The following is a 21,727-nucleotide window of genomic DNA, read 5'->3' as shown; positions in this document are numbered from 1 at the left end:
GGTCACTATGATGCATTTAACTTGGTGGGTATCTTTTTTTACCTCTTAAGTAGGAAATGTAACATAGATGGCCTTGCCTCCAAATACTAATTTTTCACTTTTTGTCTTTATAAAACAAAACCACAGGCAACATCTTCTGCTTAGGAGTACATTTCCCAGCCTTGTTTGTAACTAGGTGAGCCCATATAACTAAGTTCTGTCCAAAGTGATATAAACAGAAGTATAGTCTGAGACTTCTGAGAAGCCTGCCTAAAAGACAGTGGGGTAAGCCTTCCTCCATCTTCCTTTCTGCTGCCTGGAATGTGGCTACAATGGCTGGAACTCCAGCAGCCACCTTGGACCATGAGGTGATCTTTTGAATGGATATGGAAAAATAGAGCAAGAAAACAGAGCAGAAAAATAGAGGGAAAACTAACCCATGAAGACTGTGGAACTGTCCTAACCTGCTGATTTTCAGTTGTCTCTTATATAATAAACCTTTGTGAGTTTAAGCCACTGCAAATGAATCTCTGCTGTTACAAATCAATCTCTGTTGAACATGACGTTTCCCACTGATGCAGATGGATAGAAATGTATAATCCATACTTTCCCAACATGCAGACTATGGCCATTCAATGGATCCTGATGGTGTTTCCCTCCCCACAGGCATCCCAGTGGAGAGGGATACACACCCAGCCCCATGTTTGGCTTCCTGCACTATTCATGAATGTCACTATTAGGTCAGTCCTGTTTATTCCCCTTCCCTTGCTTCTGGGTTGATCTCAAGACTATGGGAAAAAGAAGAAATACCTCTCCTCCCATAAGGAGGAGAAGAAATAACTCTCCTCCCTTCAGACCTCTGTTATGACCTTTGTATCAGAGACATCCATGGCCCAAAAGACTTGAGGTACCTTGGAGGAGGCATGATTATGTTGCCTTGACATCCTACCCAAAGATATGAGAAAACCGTTCCTCTAGAAAGCTCATGTGGCAGTTTGTATTTTCCAAAAGTGAACACAAGAATATCTCTGGTCCCACATGAGCTTCAAAAAATTGTCCACTGGCTTCCCTGGTGGCGCAGTGGTTGAGAGCCCGCCTGCCGATGCAGGGGACATGGGTTCGTGCCCCGGTCCGGGAAGACCCCACATGCCACAGAGCGGCTGGGCCCGTGAGCCATGCTGCTGAGCCTGTGCTTCCGGAACCTGTGCTCCGCAACGGGAGAGGCCACAACAGTGAGAGGCCCACATACCGCAAAAAAAAAAAAAAATTGTCCACGTCTCTCATCACAGGTGGAGTCTATGTCCCCTTCCTCAATACCTACCCCTCCCCACCACGTGCATTTCTAGTTCCAGGAACTGACAGTCACTGAGCAGGAGTGTCACTACCTATACTTTATCCGTTCAACTGTTTAGCTGTAAAAATACCACATACTCTGTTCAGAGGGCCTCATTATTATCAGGACAGAACCAAAATGTTGCTGTTGGGATTCATGCTCTGTGAGAGAAGGCAGGGACCGTTAGGAGCAGCCATTCATTTTATAGATGAAGACACCACGCCCAGGGAGGGTAAGTTAATTGATCAGCTCGCACAACTAGTGGCATGAAAGAGGGCCTTGACTTCAGGGCTGTCCCGGAGCCAGCTTGGACCAGCTTGCAAGGATCGATTTTGAAATTTTCAGGAATTTTGCAGGCCTGTGGCCATGGTGGGAATATTTGCAACCTGGGAATTGGCACACTCTCCAAATCAGGGCTTTCCTCTCCTCTCCTCCTCCCTGGGGAGCTAGTTGTCACACGTTTGCCAGCACACCATTGGCCTTGGTGTTCCCTCCTGTCTTGAGAAATGGAATGGAGGTCCCCTGGGCTCTAGGCTTTTCTCTCTGTTCCCGCCAGCCAGTTGTCCTGCACTCCCTTGCTTGTCCCTCAACAGGCTACAGTTCCTCCAACATAGGGCTTGCCGTCCAGATATCCCTCCGAAACCTCCAGACTTGTCTGTCCAAGCTTGGCGTCTCCACCTGGATGTCTCAGAGTCATCTGAAGTTTAACCTGTTCCAAGTAAAATACCTGATTGCCTAGCTGCTTCCTCCAGCCTGCTGTCACCTCAATACCATGCACCACTATTCCCCAAGCATTCACACTGGAAAACAGGGAGGCATCCTTGATTATTCCTTCCTTTTCCTCATATAGTGGAATTGTGCCCCCCAAAAGATATGTTGAGAAGTCCTGTGTGACCTTATTAGAAATAGAATCTTTGTACATGTAATTAAGATGTAAGTTAAGATGAGATCACACTTGTGAAACACTTAATGAACAGAAACCTCAATCAAATGGGGTCCTGAGACCAGAAAAGGGAGCTCTCACACCCTGTGATGGTAGCAGAGCCCAACAGGAGGAAGAAAGACTCTCCTCTTTGCTGGGGAGGACTCAGCCAATGAAAACCCCTGGACTCTGTTTACTACGGCCCTGCCAAGTTCCTTTCCTTCTCTATAAAAGCGCCTTCCTTCCCTTACGTGTGGCTCCACGTGGTTGCAGACCCCCAAATTGCAATTCTCTGCTGATCCCAAATAAACCCATCTTTGTTGGAGAAATATCTGGCAGTCTGTTTGTTTCAGGTCAACATACTGGAGTATGGTGGATCCTTAATCCAATACGGCTGGTGTCCTTATAAAAAGAGGAGAAGAGACACAGAGAAACACGAGAGAGACACCATGTGATGACTGATACAGAGATTGGAGTGATGTGTCTGCAAAGCTAAGGGGCACCAAGGCTTGCCAGCAACAGCAGAAGCCAAGAGAAAGGCACAGAATAGACTGTCCCCTAGAGCTTCATAGAGTGCATGTCCCTGCCAATACCTTGATTTCAGACATCTAGCCTGCAAAACTGTGAGAGAATAAATTTCTGTTATTTTTAAGCTGCCCAATTTGTGATAGCTTGTTACAGCAACCCTAGGAAACTAACACATCTCACAATCCCTAGCCTCTCCACGTTTTTTCCACCAGCAAGACCTGTCAATTACGTTTCTAAATAGAACTCAAATCTGTCTCTCTGCTGCCACATTAATTCAGACCATCTTCATCATCAGTGTGGACACTGCAACAATTTCCTAACTGGCCCAGACTTGAACCCTCCAATTCATTCAGAAAGATCCACACAGAACCTCAGAGCACGTTCCTCCTCTGCTCAAACATCTGATTTCCCTTGCTCTTAACATAGCCTCCAAATGTCTTAACATGGCTTGCAAGATGCTACCTGATCTCTTGATATGTGAAGCCTCACCCTCTCCCTCCATGCTCCAGATACACTGGCTTTTTTATTTTTTTAATTTTATCTTTTTATTTTTTTTTTTGCGGTACGCGGGCCTCTCACTGTTGTGGCCTCTCCCGTTGTGGAGCACAGGCCCCGGACGTGCAGGCTCAGCAGCCATGGCTCACGGCCCCAGCCGCTCCGCGGCATGTGGGATCTTCCCGGACCAGGGCACGAACCCGTGTCCCCTGCATCGGCAGGCGGACTCTCAACCACTGTGCCACCAGGGAAGCCCCAGATACACTGGCTTTTTTATTGTTTTACTTTTAATTTTTTTAGTTCTTCAAATTTGGCAAATTCCTTTTCATCTCAGGACCTCTGCAAGAAGTATTTGCTCTGCCTGGGGAACTCTCCATTGCCTTCCTCCTACTTACTATCTTTCTAACTGCCTGTTCCTTCTTACCTTTAGGTCTATAAAATCTTTCCCTCCACCTCTGCTTTTTTCTTTCTTTCTTCCTCTGGTAGATTGCATTTTCAAAGATGGTCATATAGAAGATTCACATATCCCCCACCTTCCGATGGCCCAAGACACTGGAGCTCTGGAGGCAGCCCAAATATCCTCAGAAGAGTGCCCCCAGGAGAAATAAGCTTAACCATGATGGCATCATCAAGTTCCCCCTGATCACTGAGTCAGCCATAAAGGAGATGGAAGACAACAACTCACTTGTGTTCATTGTGGATGTCAAAGCCAAAGAGCGCCAGATCAAACAGGCTGTGAAGATGCTCTATGACCTTGATGTGGCCAAGGTCAACACCAGATCAGGCCTGATGGAGAGAAGAAGACATATGTTCGATTGGCTCCCTTCTATGATGCTTTGGATGTTGCCAACAAAATTGGGTTCATCTAAACTGAGTCCAGCTAACTCTAAATATAAATTTTTTTCACCATAAAAATAAAAAGATGGCCATAATGGTAGCCTCCTTTCCACAAGCTTTCTACAGTGTGAATTTATCATTCCTACAGCAAGAAATAGAATTCAGTTTCCTTTCACTTGAATCTAGGCTGGCCTTATGATTCACTCGTAACCAACAAGAAATCGTTAAAAAGTTTTGTTGTGTGATTCTCCAGTCTAGGTCCAAAAAGGCCATGAAGTTTCCACCTAATTTTCTTGGGATGCTTGGTCTGGGGGAACCTGGCCCCCGTGTAAGAAATCCAACTGCCCTGAGACCACCAGGCTGGAAACACCGTGCCTCGTCACTCCAGTTGACGGTCCCTTGTGAGCTCAGTCTTTTAGACACTCCTGCCCCCAGACACATGAGTTCAGCTGTTGGGAGCCTCTAGACCAGCCCACCCACCAGCCGAGTCCCACAGAGTGTTTCAGTGGCTCTAGAGTAGAAGAATCACCCAGCCTCTGAATTCCTGACCCACAGAGTCCATGAGAGATAATCAAACTGTTGTTGTTTTAAACCGTTAAGTCTGGGGGTAGTTTGTTATCCACAGTAGCTACTCACAACTCAAAAACATTGACTTATTGGGCTGACACCTCCGAGAGGTCGGAGGCTCTGTGAGAGCAGGTGGCACATCTGTGCTGCTCACTGCCGGGTCTTCAGCAGTTAACACAGGATGCGCAATGTTATAGGGGTTCAATAAAGGTAAGAGGGTCCCAAAGTCTTAGTGCACAGACTTCTGGGCTACCCTGCACTGAGTGAAGCAAGGGAGGAGCTCTTGTCTTAGCCACTTGTAATGGAATCTGACATTTGCAATTTCAGTCGTGAGGAAATAACTTAGAACTAATTTCTTTCTGGCTTCTAAGCTGACCAGTCTTATTTAGAACCTTCTACTGAAATGATAAAATGTATTATAAGCTATATTAATATATTTCAGTAGCTGAAGTAATTTGGTAATTTTATATGTTGGAAAGTAGCTTCATACTAAAGCTGAAAAAAAAGGCTGTGATTAAAGGGAGACTATCCAATATCAATAAGAGATAAACACTATTTCTTATTTTTTTTCACCATCCATTTTAATAAACTCATTAACCCGTGTGATGATGTTTCTGCCAGGGGATATTGAAGAAATTTACACATTCACCTTTCTATCTGGATTCCCCAGATAGAAATAATTTTCAGGGTTGTCTTGTCTGAACATAATCTGCAATTTAAACTGGAGGCTTCATTTTTTTTCTTTCAAATTCCTTGTGATAAGAATCCAAACTGTCTCATAATGTTAAATCTTGCCTGAAATGTTTTAAACATATCCTGGTCCCTTGTTGCAAGATGATTCTGACACCCTAAAATTAGAATGTGAACATGACATCTCTTTATTTCTTCAGAACCCTTCTCTGAAGGTATCTGAAAATGCTACCAGCCACTAATTCTTCTCTCAGCTAGGTTTCAAGATATTTTCTTATACAGTCCTTTTACATAGGTGCTCAATAAACCTGGGATTAAATTACTCAATGAAGGTCACTCAGAAGATAGATCATACAGTTATAAATTGATTACTTTGATTTTCCCTTCAAAAGGAATGATTCACCTCACACACATAACCTCTCATGCACTTAAAAACAGTCTGTAATTGTGAAACTGTTTTATAAAACTCTTTTGAACTTTCTAAGAATTACTTCTCAGAAGTGGTTTAAATTAGTGTACAAGTCAGGATGGGTTAGGCTATGCCACATTAACAAATATCCCCTAAATCTTAGTTAATTATTTCTTGCTTATGTTACATGACCAATTTGAACTGATGTATGTGTGTGTAGGGGATCTGTTCTCTGATGCTGTAGTCACTCGGGGATCCAAGCTTGACAGAGATTCCATCTTGGATATGTTTCCAAGAGCACAAAGACAGGAAAAAGGACACTTGGTAAATTGTGCACTGGTTTTTGATGCTTCTGCCTGAAAGTGATGCATATCTCATGTCCTCATGCTTCGTCAGCCGAAGCAAGTTACACAACCATGCCAATTTGCAACGGGTGTGAAGAAGCATAAGCCCTCCGTGAGCCTGGAAGGAGACAAGAACCGGCATGTCTGTGCACAGTTGCAATGACTACTAAAAACTAGAAGGTGACCCAGGACCTCACAACCAACCAGGCAATCTCTTGTCACGAGGGAACAAAAAGTCCAGACTTTCTCACTCTCACTTAAGATTTATTTCCAAGTGCCCAGGTGAAGGCAGTTAAAATAAAGGAATGTTTCAGATAAATACCACCTCCTTTGAAAGAAAGTCGATTTGTGTTTGCATACCATAGTATTCTGTATCTGGTAGTGGCCCCAGAGCTAACTACTGTGGGATACTGGATAGTAAACCAAACACTCTTAAAAAGGAAACGCTTAGGGTCTTGCAACCCAAAATGTGGGAATGGCAGCATCAGCATCTGGTGGGCGCTTGCTCTAAATGCAGATTCTCAGGCCCTGTCCCAGCTCTACCAAATCAAAAATTGATTTTAACAAAATGGTTAGGTGATCCATGTACACGTTAATATTTGAGGAACACTGGATTGATTAGGATATCTGGGGTATGCCCGTGAAATCAATGACATAACATGCTTGAAATTACATAATTGAGGTCCCAATTTTAAAAAGGTTTCCTTTTTAAAATTTGGATTTTTAAATTGTCATGGGCTCAAGATGCAAAAAAATTTACAGCGTTGAATCATGGAAGCAAAACCTGCTGTACTTAAGAATTTTATCTGCCTAATATTTTGCTTGTTGGGTGGGCCTCATAGGACTGGCATCTTATTTTTCCAGTCTTGAAGGGAATGGCAGTCGTGTGATGTTACTTTAGTGGACTTCAAGGAGAGGTCAGATTGTACCGTGCAGAGCACAGTTTACACATAATGCTGAATAGTAAGAAGTTCAGATTTTCCCCCAAAATTCTTTGAATTAGTCCTCAAGTCTTCAAAGGCAAAATACTGCTCCCAAGCTTTATGGAAAGCAGATATTATTATAGCCTATCTCAGATGCCACCTATTTTGGGGAGAGGGTATTATTCTCATGTATGTGAAAGACTTCCTATTATTAACATTAACAATGTAGTACATATCAGAGGTAATAGTCATCACTTCTGTTTTTTTTCTTCCCTAAATATGAGTATTTCCAAAAAGAATAAAACAGAAGGATTGAAGTGAAATGAAAGGAAATAACTGCATGAAATGATTTCCTCCCTGAATTGTGGGGCTGCTTTTTATGAAGTCTCAGCCAACGTAATCCCAACCAACCAGGAAAGGTAAACCTGATGTGAGGCTCAACAATAACGCTTCAATTTGTTTAACGCTTGCTGTGAAAATAATGTCACTCTACATAAATTTCTTAATGTAATCACCACCTGGGGAGAGAAAGAAGATACAAACAAGTTGTCATATATTTTGCGGTTCTATCTAACATAAATAAGCCAAAATTTATCCACCAGTTTTATGATGTATTTTCCTTTAAACATGGCTCTGCCTCAAAACGACTGCAGCAAGATACTGAAAACATTAATGAGGAACATAAAACATGTGCAGATAAGCTACAAAACTATTTCTGTATTCAGAGTCACTAAGAGATGCCGCAGTTAGCCTGATAATCTAGACGTCTTGACACCATTTTATTCCCAACTGTTGGTAGTAATTTTTCTGCTACCCCTAAAATAAGCAAGTTTCCTCGTCAGTAGCTACATTAAGCTTGGCTAGCTGTTATAGTGCTGCCTCTGGGTTCAGTTCAATAAAAATCCTGTTTCACAGGAAAGTAAATCATGTTGCCTAACTGAAATTTAAGATACTGAACTCAGCAGAACTCAGAGCAAACCAGTTTGCTCTTCCAGCTTGTTTTTTTGGTTTTTTTTTTTGGCGGTACGCGGGCCTCTCACTGTTGTGGCCTCTCCCGTTGCAGAGCGCAGGCTCCGGACGCGCAGGCTCAGCGGCCATGGCTCACGGGCCCAGCCGCTCCGAGGCATGTGGGATCTTCCGGGACCGGGGCACGAACCCGCATCCCCTGCATCGGCAGGCAGACTCCCAACCACTGCGCCACCAGGGAAGCCCTCTTACAGTATTTTTTAAAATATGTGAGTTTTTCAGAAATAGACTCACAGACATAGAAAACTAACTTATGGTTATCAAAGGCAGGGGGAGGGATAAGTTAGGAGTTCGGGATTAATAGATACAAAGTACTATATGTAAAAAGATAAACAACAAGGACCTACTGTATAGCACAGGGAACTATATTCAATATCTTGTAATAACCTATAATGGAAAAGAATCTGAAAAAGAATATATATATATCTGATTCAGTTTGCTATACACCTGAAACTAACACAACATTGTAAATCAGCTATACTTCAATTTTAAAAAGTGAGTTTTTGACATCTGACTTCTGATATGACCCTCAAGAGGTGAATTTGGTTATAAAGGAGTGATGGTTGTTTCACAGTGCATCTAACCAAAGTTTGGGTGTTACAATGCTCTTAATATAGCTACGTAACCAGGTTGTGCAATGCTACTCACAAAACCAGAAAAGCTCCTTTCTTCCCTTCTTTTCTTTCCCAGTGCTACTTTCAATGACTGTTTTCTCCAAATCACTCAGGAAACCATTGAGGACCATTAACAGGCTATTGGAAAGCCCAGAACAACTGCCCAAGGACAGGAAAATGCACTGGCTCTTTTAGAACCTGGGAAAGAGCCTACAGATCATTGCCACTGAGCTGGCATTAGAAGATTTCCTTCTCACGGTGTAATGTATAGTAGCCATTGTTCAGTGATTAACAGAACACTACAAGCCCTCTGTCTTTAGGTCTCTGCATTTCCTGTGGTATTTTCTGCCCAGGTAGTGTCTTTGCAAAGTCTTACCTTACCCTTTTTCAATAGTTATAAAGAGCTCTTAGCCAGATCCACTTATATAATACAGAATTGCCAACCTCATTATCATCAAACGGAATTAACTAATTGCTCAGATGACCAAACTAATGTGCAGGGCAGCTTGTCTTTTGCTATTCAGAAATGTTTTTATTTAGTTTATATTCTCTTTTAATGCATTAAGGATATTCTCTCTAACTCCTTAACTGAGGCAGGACTATTTACATTCCTTCAAATTTTTATATCTACATAATAAAATACTGCTTTTCTGTGATTGCTTAATATTATTTCTTACACTTATGTGCATCTTCCTAACACATCACATTTGTCCAGTGTTGCCTAATTATCCATGAAGCTTCATTCGCTTATTCAATACATATTTATTATCAGCCACTTTTCTAGTTACTGAAGGTACTTCAGTGAACAAAGCAAAGAAATATCCCTACCCTCAAGAAGCTTACATTATTTTTAAGTTGCTTTTAAAATAAAAGTCCCCAGCTTAAAAAACAAATCTATTTGGCCTCTTTATCCATATGTCCAAGTTATAGCTAGTATTTGGAAATAACACTTATGAACCCGTTATTTGGTGCCTGGCAATGTGCTGATTACTTCACATTTTGCTCTCTTAATACTCACAATAACTCCAGAAGGAAGTACTGTTATGATCCCTAGTTTACAAATGACGACAGTGAGGCTCAGAGAGATTAGTTAAGGGGAAGATATAAAATTTGATTTTTCTTAGCTCTCAACAACCATTTCACATTCTAAATGATGCTTTACACACATTTCATAAGTGGATGAATGAATGTATGTACGTTTTGGAATTCCCATTCTGCTTGCCATTAAACACCAACAACTTGATGACGTTAGAACAGTCAACCCATTCTGTGGGGAGAGAAGAAGGTGGGAAGGGTGGTAGGGAATTGATTTTTTTTTTCAGTGAGTTTAGGCAGATGATTTTATTGGTGTTTGGTTATTACTGGAGGTGGTTGCCTTATCAGGTGAGAAGCTGGACAGAAACAACAATTCCCTCCACTTTGGGGCCTCTAATTAGCTGCCTCTGGGATTCAAGCTCTTCAGTAAAGTGTTGGAGAAGAGTTCCCTCAGAGTCCCAAGAATTAGAGAAGACTTGAGGGGTGGATACTGGCCACCCTGAAGGTGATGGTAAACTGGCGGCAGCCTGAGCTCAGAGAAGGATGAAACCAGGGCATCTGCCCCTACAGTCAGCATTAGGGGCTGTGCCTGTAAAACTTTTCAGAGGAGCCCCAACTTATGATGGTTCGATGTATGATTTTTTTGACTTTATGAAGGTGTTAAAGTGATATGCATTCAATAAAAACCAGACTTCAAATTTTGAATTTTGAGCTTTTCCTGGGCTAGCGATATGCAGTAGATACTCACTGTGTCCTAATGCTGGGCAGCAAGCCACAGCTCCCAGCTGAGACAGGAAGTAAGGAGCAGGGCACAACCATTAAAAGAACGACACAGCCATCGAAGATACAACAAACCTGGTTAGAACCTACTAGACCCAAGATGGTGGAAGATTTGACTTCGAGTAGACCTTGGGCCTCATTATACGCTCATTGTAATACATTAGCATATGCTAAACGACATGATAGTTCTGAGGCCAAGTAAAAAAGGCCCAAAAGTGGGTTGTACCCCAAGTCCTGGAAACCCCCACCCGTTCCCCAAAATAGTCGAAATAATCCTCCTACTGGGTAGCCTATGAAATTACCCAGTCCATAAAAACTAACCACACCCACACCCTGGGGCACTCTTGCCTTCTGAGATGGACTGCATTCTGCCTATGAAATGTGTATCCCTCTCAATAAACCTGCTTTCACTTTACTGCCACTGCTCTTGAATTCTTTCCTGAGCGAAGCCAAGGACCGTCACTTGGTGCCCATCCCAGGGACTCGCCCAAGATCTGGGACATGACCATCCTCTCTGGCTCTCTGGCCCCATTTTCCTGCAACACAGGGCAGCCATGTGATCATGAGGGTTAACTACATTCTGTACCCAGACTACCACTGTGTTTTTCACTTTCAGTGCAGTATTCAACAAATGACATGAGATGTTCAACACTTTACTGTAAAATTGGCTTTGTATAGATGATTTTGCCCAACTATAGGCCAATGTGAGTGTTCTGAGCACTTTTACGATAGGCCCGGCTAAGATGTGATGCTGGGTAGGTTAGGTGTATTACATGCATTTGCTTCTTATAGTTTTCAACTTACAGATGGGTTTATCAGGACGTAAATCCATCATAAGTCTAGGAAGATCTATATAAGATTTGGAAAGATGGAAGGCACCTGTTGCATGCGACAGAACAGCGCAAACTCATGGTGAGGGAAATGACCACCGCCTTTCCCTATGCTCTTACTCCGCGGCCCCAGAATTCCAGTTTAACCCCCACAGGATTCCCACAAGCCTCCTTCCCTTTTCTCGGCTACCCTTCGCACCTGTTCTCTCCGCCCGCCATGTGTGCACGTGCGCGGAGCGATTCTTAACTACTGCTTTGGAGACCGCGGGGCATCGATCCACTCCGGGCTCGGCTTCTTCACTTGTCGGCCCTCGATTGAGGCGCCTTGTATCGTCACTTCCGGTGTCTCGGCTTCCGGCTTCCGGCTTCCGGCTTGTGATTCGCACGGGACGCCGCGGACGCCTCCGGTGAGTTGGAGCGCTTTATTCTTTTGTTTTGTTTTGTTTTGTTTTCGGTACGCGGGCCCCTCACTGTTGTGGCCTCTCCCGTTGCGGAGCACAGGCTCCGGACGGGCAGGCTCAGCGGCCATGGCTCACGGGCCCAGCTTGGAGCGCTTTATTCTTAACTTTCGCCGCTTTCTCGGCTGCGGGTTGCCATTCGGCCATACGCTCTCCTGCGAGAGCTGGGGGTGGGCAGGGCGCGGCGCCGGGGCCGGAACGTATTCGCGGAGGGTCGGCGAGGAAGCGAGGGAGGCATGGAAACTGACGCTTGGGTCTGGCTAGGCCCCTGGACTTAGGAACCTTGTCTCTGGCGGGACGGGTCGGAGCCGGGGATCGTGTGGCCGCTTCCTGGGGCTTCGGGCCGGGGCCGTGGGTGAATGTGCCTGGGTCTGGAGAGGCGGGGACCCTCGCGCATATGAAGTTACGGATAACTGGTGTTCTTTCGCTGGTGCGAGTCGTTTACAGCTCGTTCTGAGCCTTCAAGTGCTTGCCAGAGGCTCCCTTTTGGATCCGGGAGGCGACTCCCGGTACCCCAGCAGCCCAGGCCACCATCAAACCTCGCGTGAGATAAAGCGAGAACTTCCCCTCTGATCTTTCTGCCTTCAGTTGGATCCTTGTCACTTCTCTCTCGTCGTCGTTCGCGACCCCAGTCTCCCAGGTTTCAGTTTAGGGCGTCGCAAGTCTCTGAGAAGCGTTACCTTTCCCCTGTTACCCGCACAAGTACAGTCCTTGTCTGTGGGCTCTTTCCTTGTCAGTCATTCTATGCTGTGCACATACTGTGGGTGTAAATGTTCATGGAACGAAGAAATATGCGGGGCACCAAGGAAATAAAGCAAGGCCACAGTTTGCAACTAAAACAGTGGGGAAAAATGAAATAGTGTGGTGGGTGTGAAAGAAAAGTGCAAGAGACAGAAAACATGGGCTGAATTCTTAGGCCTCCTGTTTATCAGCTATGTAACTGGGCAAGGACTTGCATTAACCTGTAAAAGACATTAGTAACAGCTGTTCGAAGTGCTTACTTCTGATTCCAGAGCTGCTAGAAGTTTATTTCATTTAGGCTTTCTAGTTCTACTGGGTAGATTCTGTTACCATCCCCGTGTTACAGATTTGGACCTGGGAGATTAGAACTTGCCCTCAGTCAAGCAACTAGTAAGAAGCATATACAGATTTGAATTCAGATCCGACTGGCTCTAGAATCTGAGCTCTTAACCATCAGGTGGTACCGCTCCAGTCTCTCATTAGAGGTGACTTTGGAGTGAGGGCTGTTGGTGATAAATTAAGTAATAGTATGAAAGGGCTTTGTAAGAGTACCCATGAAAGAGTTCTTGGCAAACTTCATTAATGTTCTTTTTTTTTAAATAAATGTACTTATTTATTTATTTTTGGCTGCGTTGCATCTTATTTGCTGCACGCAGGCTTTCTCTAGTTGTGGTGAGCGGGGACTGCTCTTTGTTGTGGTGAGTGGGCTTTTCATTGTGGTGGCTTCTCTTGTTGCGGAGCCCTGGCTCTTGGCACGCGGGCTTCAGTAGCTGTGGCACGTGGGCTTAGTAGTTGTGGCTAGCAGTCTCTAGAGCACAGGCTCAGTAGTTGTGGCGCAAGGGTTTAGTTGCTCCGCGACATGTGGGATCTTCCCGGACCAGGGCTCAAACCCGTGTCCCTTGCATTGGCAGGCGGATTCTTAACCACTGCGCCACCAGGGAAGTCCATTAATGTTCTGTCTTTATGATTTTTATTGGATATACATTTGCTAGTTTCTTTTTTCATTTTTCTTCAAATCTCAGTTTTTAAATTTTGTTAAAAAAGAAAAGTTATTAGGTAGATGGGAGAACAGTATCACTTGTCATAAGTGAAAGATAAGTATAAAAATAAATAAATGTATGGAATAAAAGAATGTTATTAAAATCTGACTAGATAATAGTGCCCCACCAAGTTTTCAGCCTGAGAACTGTTCTCCTTTTGTTTAAAAAAGAGGGCTAGGAAGTCCTCGAGAGATTTTAAATACTACTGCCAAACTGATATTTTCTGACATTGGGGGTTGAAAGAGTTGAAAAGTTAGTACCCTTGTGCTGTGTCCTTAATGCCATACTATCATACGAATGAATCCTCCCTGTTTAATAACGGAATATTTACTGTCTCTTTAGACTATTTGAACAGTTTAACCCACAACATGGATATCAGACCAAATCACACAATTTATATCAACAATATGAATGACAAAATTAAAAAAGAAGGTAGGTGCTTTTTTTAAAAAAAACTGAAGTGTGTTTGCTTACAACCATCTTAAAAATTATACAGCTTCAAAAATTCTCATCTAGTCATCTTTCTCAGTGCCTGAAATAATGTTTTATCCCTTATTGTGTAAGGATTTTAAGGCTTTTTAAAGATAAAAATAGGTAGGGGCTGAAAATGTGTTGAATCTGTTTTCACTCATAGTTAAATGGTTTCAAAAACTTAAAATTAGACCGCTAATGGGAATAGTATGATGTTTTTATTAAAATATGTAACGTTGTATAAATAAATGGGGGGGCACTCAGTGCCGTGTCATTTTATGAAGAATTTTGTCGTAGTTTCATTCACAAATAACTGGTTTCCCCTCTAATTTTGTGCAGAATTGAAGAGATCCCTGTATGCCCTGTTTTCTCAGTTTGGCCACGTCGTAGATATTGTGGCTCTAAAGACCATGAAGATGAGGGGGCAAGCTTTTGTTATATTTAAGGAACTGGGCTCATCCACAAATGCCTTGAGACAGTTACAAGGATTTCCATTTTATGGCAAACCGATGGTAAATCATTCTTATTTTGGCATTAATCGCTGTTAATGGTATGATAGATGTATAAATATACCCTTGAAAATATGGCTGTTGCTTTTTGCCTTCAGTGAAGAGTGGGTTTCGGTTTATTTTATTTATGTATTTATTTTTATAGAAACACAGTAGTAGAGCTTATAATTCACTTCTTGATTTATGATAGTTCAAATAGGCAAAAACAAAATACATTGAGATGTAGAATATTTTAAAAACAATGGCAGTATAGGCAATATTCTCATCTCAAAAGAACTAGAAATTAATAATTACTCAGAAGATTAAAAAGAAACCTCTGTAAACTTGTAAACCAACACAAAACAAAAATCGTGGGTCAAAGAGGGAATCCAGTCTGAAGTTTCAGAAAGTACCATAGTGAAATACTGCGTGTCAGAAGCTATGCAGTCAAAGCACTGATCTGAGGACAGTTCATAGTTGTAAAGTCATAGGTTTTATTAATGAATAACAATGAATGGAAATTAAATAGTCACACGTGGAAAGTTTTAAACTCAGGAGTGACATGAGATTTCACATTTAGCTGCTGGATGAAGATTGGATTGTGGGGAGGGCAGAATGGAAGTAGGGAACTCAGGAGGCATTGGTATTAAGTCAGAGATGGTAGAGGATTGGATCAGGGTGGAGACAGTGTATATAGCAAGGGGCTCTAGGTGTGTGAATAGGTACGTAGTACCTTGGGTGTGGATTTCAGTGCTTTTCTTCCGGAACTGGAATGTGATGGGAAGGGATGTTGGGGAAAGAGCCGAGGCCCAGAGTTTCAAGGACCCATGTTCTCAATCTAGTTCTGCCATTAACTGGCTCTGTGCTCATGTTCACTTTCACCTGTTTAAAAAAAAACAATAATAATAAGCAAACTGGATATTCTTTGGTTTAATTCAGAAGCGAGCAAAAACTCTATAAAGGACCAGATAATAAATATTTTAGGCTTTGTGGGCCACATACGGTTTCTATTGCATATTCTTGTGGGGGGGGTGGGGGTGGGTGTGGTTTTTTAAACAATCCTTTAAAAATTGTGTTAAAAAAAAAAAGAAAAGGAAAGAAAAAAGTACTTAACTAATAAGCCATACAAAATCAGGCCATGGGCTGGATTTGGCCCATAATCTGTAGTGCAGACCTCTCATCTGATCTTTTTTTTTTTTTTTTTTAATACAAATGAAGAATCAGGCACAGAAAGCTTCTATTACTGTAACCAGTGGCATCATCAGGACTTGAAAGCTAATCTCCTGGACACACAATATTGTGATTTTTTTCCCCCTAAACTAGGATTCAGCACCCTATCTGTAAAAGGGCCAGATAGTAAATATTTTAGACTTTATGAGCCAGATAATCTCTTTTGCAGCTACTTAACTTTGCCTTTAGGGCCAGAGAAGCAGCCACAGAAGGTGTGCAGATCGATGAGTGTGCTGTGTCTCAAGAAGACCTAACGTACAACACCAGGCAGTGTTGGCTGTGGTCAGTAGTCTGAGGACTTTGGTACCACGCTGTTTAATTCAGGACTGAGCGCTGTTTGTCTGTTACTGGAGCACATTTTCTTCCCGTCCTCCGTCCAGCTCTCCTTTTCCCATCATTTCCCACCTGACTGGGCACCATATATATAGAAAGTCCTGTTGCAGAAAACTGGGGGATAGTACCTGCATACCCCAATTTTCAGTAAATTGGCATTTCCTGAGACCAGTTTATCTTTCTCAGTAGTGTAAAGAAGTAGCATAAGTGAGATCTCAGTTGGCAGTAGCATAAGACTGGGTTTTAGTTTAAATGTACAGTTACATTAGTATGAAGGAACAGTTTCTTCTCGTAGAGGGTGTTAGGGCTGTTTGCTAGTTGGGATGACAAGTTTGCATGTGCCTGTGACTGAGATGCAGGAAGGCTGGAAATCGTTTGCTGCGTTTGGCACCGGCTTCACCTTGCCAGCTAATTATTTAAAATCAATGGAGAAAGCCCGTTAAACTGATCTCATATTGAAGGTATTTTAGGACGTCTGTTCTCTGCCTTCAGGAAAGTAGTAGATACTGCCAAATCTCCCGCATCCTGGAAGGAAGAAAAGAATGTTCCTTGAGCTGTCTTGATTATACTTACTTAGGTGGTTTCAGTTGCCAACACACCAGATCAGAAATGAACAAAATTTTCTATAACTTGGAACTCAGAACAAAATTATTCTCTGTGATTCAAGGGCATTTGGTTATTTAATTCCAAAAATACCTCAGTAAAGTAGAACCATCTTCCTAAGGACTTCTGTCATGAAACCTTTGGTATAAATGTAAATCTTGCACCTTCTCTAAGCTGTGGGTGGACTTTTATTCCTGACCAGTATTTAGTCTAGACCAGGGTTTTCAGCGCTGGCACTTTTGCCGTTTTGAACTGAATACTTTTTTATTGTTGGGGCTGTATTGTTCATGGAAGAGTGTTTAGCAGCATCTCTGGCCTCTGCCCTCTTAGCATGACGACACACAGTGTCTCCAGTCAGCGGTGCCAGCTGTCTCCTTGTGGGCAGATTCACCTCTGGTTGAGAAATGCTGCTCTAGACCAGCCAGCTAAGAGCGAGGGCTGAGGTCAGAAATTTTCACAGGTCATAGGGACAAATACAGGATCACCCAAGATCTGTTCAGGTCAGGAAGAAGGGAGTTGGGCGGGAATCCCTGGGAGCAAGTCAGAGTTGGTCCCAAACTATTTCTTTTGGTTAGATGATGACATGCAAGACTAGCAGAGTTGCTCGCAGGGTAAGTCCACTTGGAGCTGCCATGGTCCAGCAGCCAGAGGAAGCCTCAGGGACTGAGGTATCGTGGGAGGCCTGCCGCCCCCCTCGGTTCCCCCGAACATTCAACTATGCAGTAATGCTTTAGGCCAGGGCCATACTGCTCAAAGTGTGGGCCCCACCATCCCCTTTGTGCTTGTTAGAAGTGCAAAATCTCAGGCCTCACCAGACCCCCTGCATCAGGGTCTGCACTCTTACAAGCTCTCCAGGTAATTGGATGCACATTAAAGTTCATGAAATGCTGTCCTAGACCAGTGTTTCTCAACGCTTGTTCCGTCGTGTGTGCTGTGCCTGCTGGCTGTGGCGTATTACTCATGCAAGTGACCTGGTTGCACTAGCTGTGATGCCATCTTTTTGTTTCCTTTCAAAGCTTTTTAAATTTAAGTGGATGCCACTGTTAGTCATTTCATTTAAAAATAATAGACCAGATTCAAGGGAAAGTCATTCTCAATCTTTGGTACTTTAACTTTGGAAGTAACAAATTCTATGCATATATGGACCCTCTATGTGTCCCTGTAAGGGATAGACAGCTTTCCAATGCAGTTTTCTCTGTTCTTTTAAATGGAGAGGGGTAGTGGTGCAGATATTTCAGTCCTGTTTTTCTCATATGAAAATCTATGGTTTTTTCTTATAATAAACACAGTTGAATCTAACTTTGTCCCAGTTGTGAATCATGGGTCACAGTTTATTTTCATTTGGTGCTCAGTATATTTGATAGATTTCCTTAAGTATGTGTTTAAAATTAGCTCGTATTTGCATAATGAAATTTGAAATATTAATGACAAGTGTAGAAACAGCCGTCAGCATGATGAAAAGTAACTTGTTTTCAAATAATTAAAACAGCGAATCCAGTATGCAAAAACAGATTCTGATATAATATCTAAAATGCGTGGCACTTTTGCTGACAAAGAAAAGAAAAAAGAAAAGAAAAAAGCCAAAACTGTGGAACAGACTGCAACAACCATGAACAAAAAACCTGGTCAGGTAAGATGGGCAAAAGTTCATTTTTGTTTTTTGGTGTTAAAAATTTGATAGAGATGTCTGTCTTCCATTTGAGGGGTGATCTTTGAGGCACACGTGTACACATGTGTGTGTTTAAAGGTAGATTTTTAAGAAGCTGGAATGGTTGAATTCTAAAATTCCAATATTTGTGTTTAAGCAACAGATTAAAATATAAACCTTTACATATGCAGATTTATATTGAACAGTTTTTTTAATTTGCATGACATTTAGTTCCATCATTCTCTAAAATTTGTTAATTTCTATTGGCTTATTTTTCGAGTTCTGTGTATAAATAATACTGTAGATGTTATCTTTAATCATGAGTATGCCACTGAAAGCTGCTTTCTTTGAACAGTTCAGGAATTCAAAATCTAATTTAAAGTACCAGATAAAGATGAAATTATCATCCAGAAAGTAGTTACTTTGGGATTGAAAGTGATTAGAAATCAGTTGTACTAAGTATAATGCTTGACTTTTTTCTAGTTGTTTTTAAAAAAAGGGAAAGACTGGTCCTTATATTTCTCCATAATTTTAAAGCTTAGAGGTTGAACTTTATGATATAGACCTTTCAAAAACATTTGACAAGTTAAATACATAAATGTTGGAGTCAGAGTTTTAAGATGTAAAATCTCAGTGAAAGTAAATAGATTTAAAAAATCTGTTTGTTAATCTTATTTTTATGAAGTAATTTAAAATGTAAATACCTGCTGCTTTTTTAGAGGGGTTGGAAATGTTAACTCTTTCTCTATTTCTTTGGGTTAGGGAACACCAAATTCAGCTAATACCCAAGGAAATGCAGCACCAAATCCTCAGGTAATATTTTTTTCCATGTGATACTTACTTTAAAATAAAATTACAAGACAATAACAATAATTACAACAACGTGCATGTCTCCAAAAACAAAATGATTCCATGTATAAGCCACAATAATGTGGAAACTCATTCATCAAAACGTTTTAATTTTCTTTAAGAGGGAGAAAACAAAACCTGACTTTATTCCTTGCTTCCCATGGTGAGTCAATGACAGAATCAAAACGATAGATCCTAAGCTCTATGAGGTCAAGGAGCAAAATGGTTGTTTACCGCACAGTACATGGCCCAGAGCTTTCCAGGCTTGTGGCTTGGTATCCATTCCCATTAGCTGAAGCACTAACCCATCTTTTCTCATAGAGCAAAGTTGTTTTACAGTTAAGTTGCCTTTGCTCTTATTTCCTCAGCACATACATATTTAAGTCTCCTGATATAGACTTATCAGGAAACTCTTTACCAAAGAGTTTTAGAAACTCTTTACCTAAGCTTCCCAATAAAGGCCTCAAAAAGAAAGCCTGAGTTATGTACTAATGGCTTCCCGATTAATCCCTTGGGTGCTAGGGTCTGACAGGGTCCTTATATCCAGGGAATTCCTTGCACCACTGAGGTTTTCCTCCTCTGATTTTAAGTTATTTGCATTTTCTTGCATTGTCTACTCTTTTGAAGTCTTTCAACAATTATAGTCCAGTTCACAAATGCCAGCACTTAATTCTCTAAGCCCTAAGTTGTTCTTTACATTTCATCTTTTTTCTTCCACGAAATTAGCCTGAAGACAGAGGCTCTTACATATAAAGACCTTTTCCTATAGTTCCGCTTAACAGTGTCTGTATGCACTTACTTGTATGTAACTAGATGCCATGTATATCTCATTTTCTCAGAAGAAAAAAACATTAAAAATTGCCAAGCAGTGGTTCTAAGTGGAAATCTTTCTATTTCCAGATTTTCTCACACACTAGGAGGTAGTGAGCGATAGCGCAGAGGATTGAATATCTGAGGGTTAAGCAGCTGAGGATGGGTGACACCGATGCCTTCTCTGGTTTGTTAGCATCGGTTATATAATCCAGACGACAGAATCCTCCCGTTCCAGCTGACCTCCAGATGCTTAAAACTTAAATATTGTTTTAAATACCGTTAGTTAAATACTTAAAAACTGTTAATAAGATTTATAATCTTCCAGATATTTATTAAGTGACTTGAATGTCTACCTTGTTTGGTTACTGTTAGGTTTTTGCTTATTTCTCTGGTGTCACTGTTTCTCAGCTTTAGTGTTTGATGTAGTAAGATTTCACAAGCCTTAAACGGTGGAATGTAGTTTTCTGAAGTTTAGATTTTAATGTAAGAGCCAAATGGTTTACTGTACTTTTTATATTTACAAACTAACTTTGCCTTTTTTTTTAATAGGTCCCTGATTACCCTCCAAACTATATTTTATTCCTTAATAATTTACCAGAAGAGACTAATGAGATGATGTTATCCATGCTGTTTAATCAGTAAGTGTTTTCATAAACAAGTCTGTGTTCTGAGAGTCTCCTGACAGGACAGATAGCACTTCCCTGGGTTGAATCCATTTGTATATCACACAGTAACTCCTTACAGCTTCATTGAGTTGCTCCAGGATTAATCATGAATTGAAGCCAGTCTGCAGATTTAGCAAATAAAAAGCTAGATTACCTGTAATGTTTGAATTATTAATTCTAGTTGATGAGTAAAACAGGAAACAAAGCTTTGATGAAATGACAAAAACAGAATTAGCTTACATGATTCCTGCAGTTCTTTTCATGGTATTAATTATAATTTAGGCTCTTTCATCCCACTCAGGATTCTTGCTGGGATGTGATACTTTTCCTGGACTCATATCAGGAAGTTGCTTACCAAATTTAAACACAGACATTTGCGTATTTGATATCATCTCTGTATTTACATGTATATAAATTGTTTACATATATAAAAATTGTTTTAATTCTTTATAGGTTCCCTGGTTTCAAGGAAGTACGTTTGGTACCTGGGAGGCATGACATTGCTTTTGTTGAATTTGAAAATGATGGACAGGCTGGAGCTGCCAGGGATGCTTTACAGGGATTTAAGATCACACCATCCCATGCCATGAAGATCACCTATGCCAAGAAATAAGATTTGGGATAGCTGCCTTTAAAGGACTTGGTGTTATGTATAGTTTTCGTTTTGATAACATTTGGTCAGGCCACTTTAATAGTTGGGGGTAGGGGAAAGTGTATGTAAAATTTTTGTAAAGGATTTAAAACATTACCTAGTCTTTGTTTAGCCTTAGTGAACTATGAACTGTGAAGGCCTTAATTTTGTACAATAAACTTTTATTTGTATTCTGTACATAATATTTCATTTATTGACCCACTGTCCTATCATCAAATGCTTATGCTAGTCTAGAACACATCTTAAGGTATATAAAACTGTAATAGGATGCTTTTCTTGTGTGTTTTTTTTTTTTTTTTTTTAATTCATTCAGTAGCCAGGACTTCCTCTGACCACAGCCAGGAAATGTTCTCTCTGATTTTTTTTTAATTAATTAATTTATTTACTTATTTATTTGGGGCTGTGTTGGGTCTTCATTTCTGTG

At 41.4% G+C, this 21,727-nt stretch overlaps 1 protein-coding gene and 1 pseudogene across 1 annotated transcript; both read left to right on the top strand.

Moving 5' to 3' along the window:
* The first annotated feature begins 1,450 nt into the window (after positions 1-1,450).
* On the top strand, positions 1,451-4,126 carry LOC113626623 (60S ribosomal protein L23a pseudogene; annotated as a pseudogene).
* A 7,537-nt stretch (positions 4,127-11,663) lies between these two features.
* SNRPB2 (small nuclear ribonucleoprotein polypeptide B2) lies at positions 11,664-21,480 on the top strand. The gene is made up of 7 exons (XM_027118143.1): positions 11,664-11,719; positions 13,894-13,983; positions 14,362-14,534; positions 18,166-18,306; positions 19,087-19,137; positions 20,536-20,624; positions 21,105-21,480. Exons 2-7 carry the CDS (start codon positions 13,920-13,922, stop codon positions 21,262-21,264), a joined length of 678 nt encoding a protein of 225 aa, XP_026973944.1. The 5' UTR covers positions 11,664-11,719; positions 13,894-13,919; the 3' UTR covers positions 21,265-21,480.
* Positions 21,481-21,727: the final 247 nt, after the last annotated feature.

This window comes from Aethalodelphis obliquidens, unplaced genomic scaffold (assembly GCF_003676395.1).
Source record: "Aethalodelphis obliquidens isolate GAN/ISIS:26980383/991018 unplaced genomic scaffold, ASM367639v1 scaffold18, whole genome shotgun sequence".
Lineage (NCBI taxonomy): Eukaryota > Metazoa > Chordata > Mammalia > Artiodactyla > Delphinidae > Aethalodelphis > Aethalodelphis obliquidens.
The sequence above is the reverse complement of the archived record's forward strand: the minus strand, read 5'-3'. Positions and strand labels throughout refer to the sequence as shown.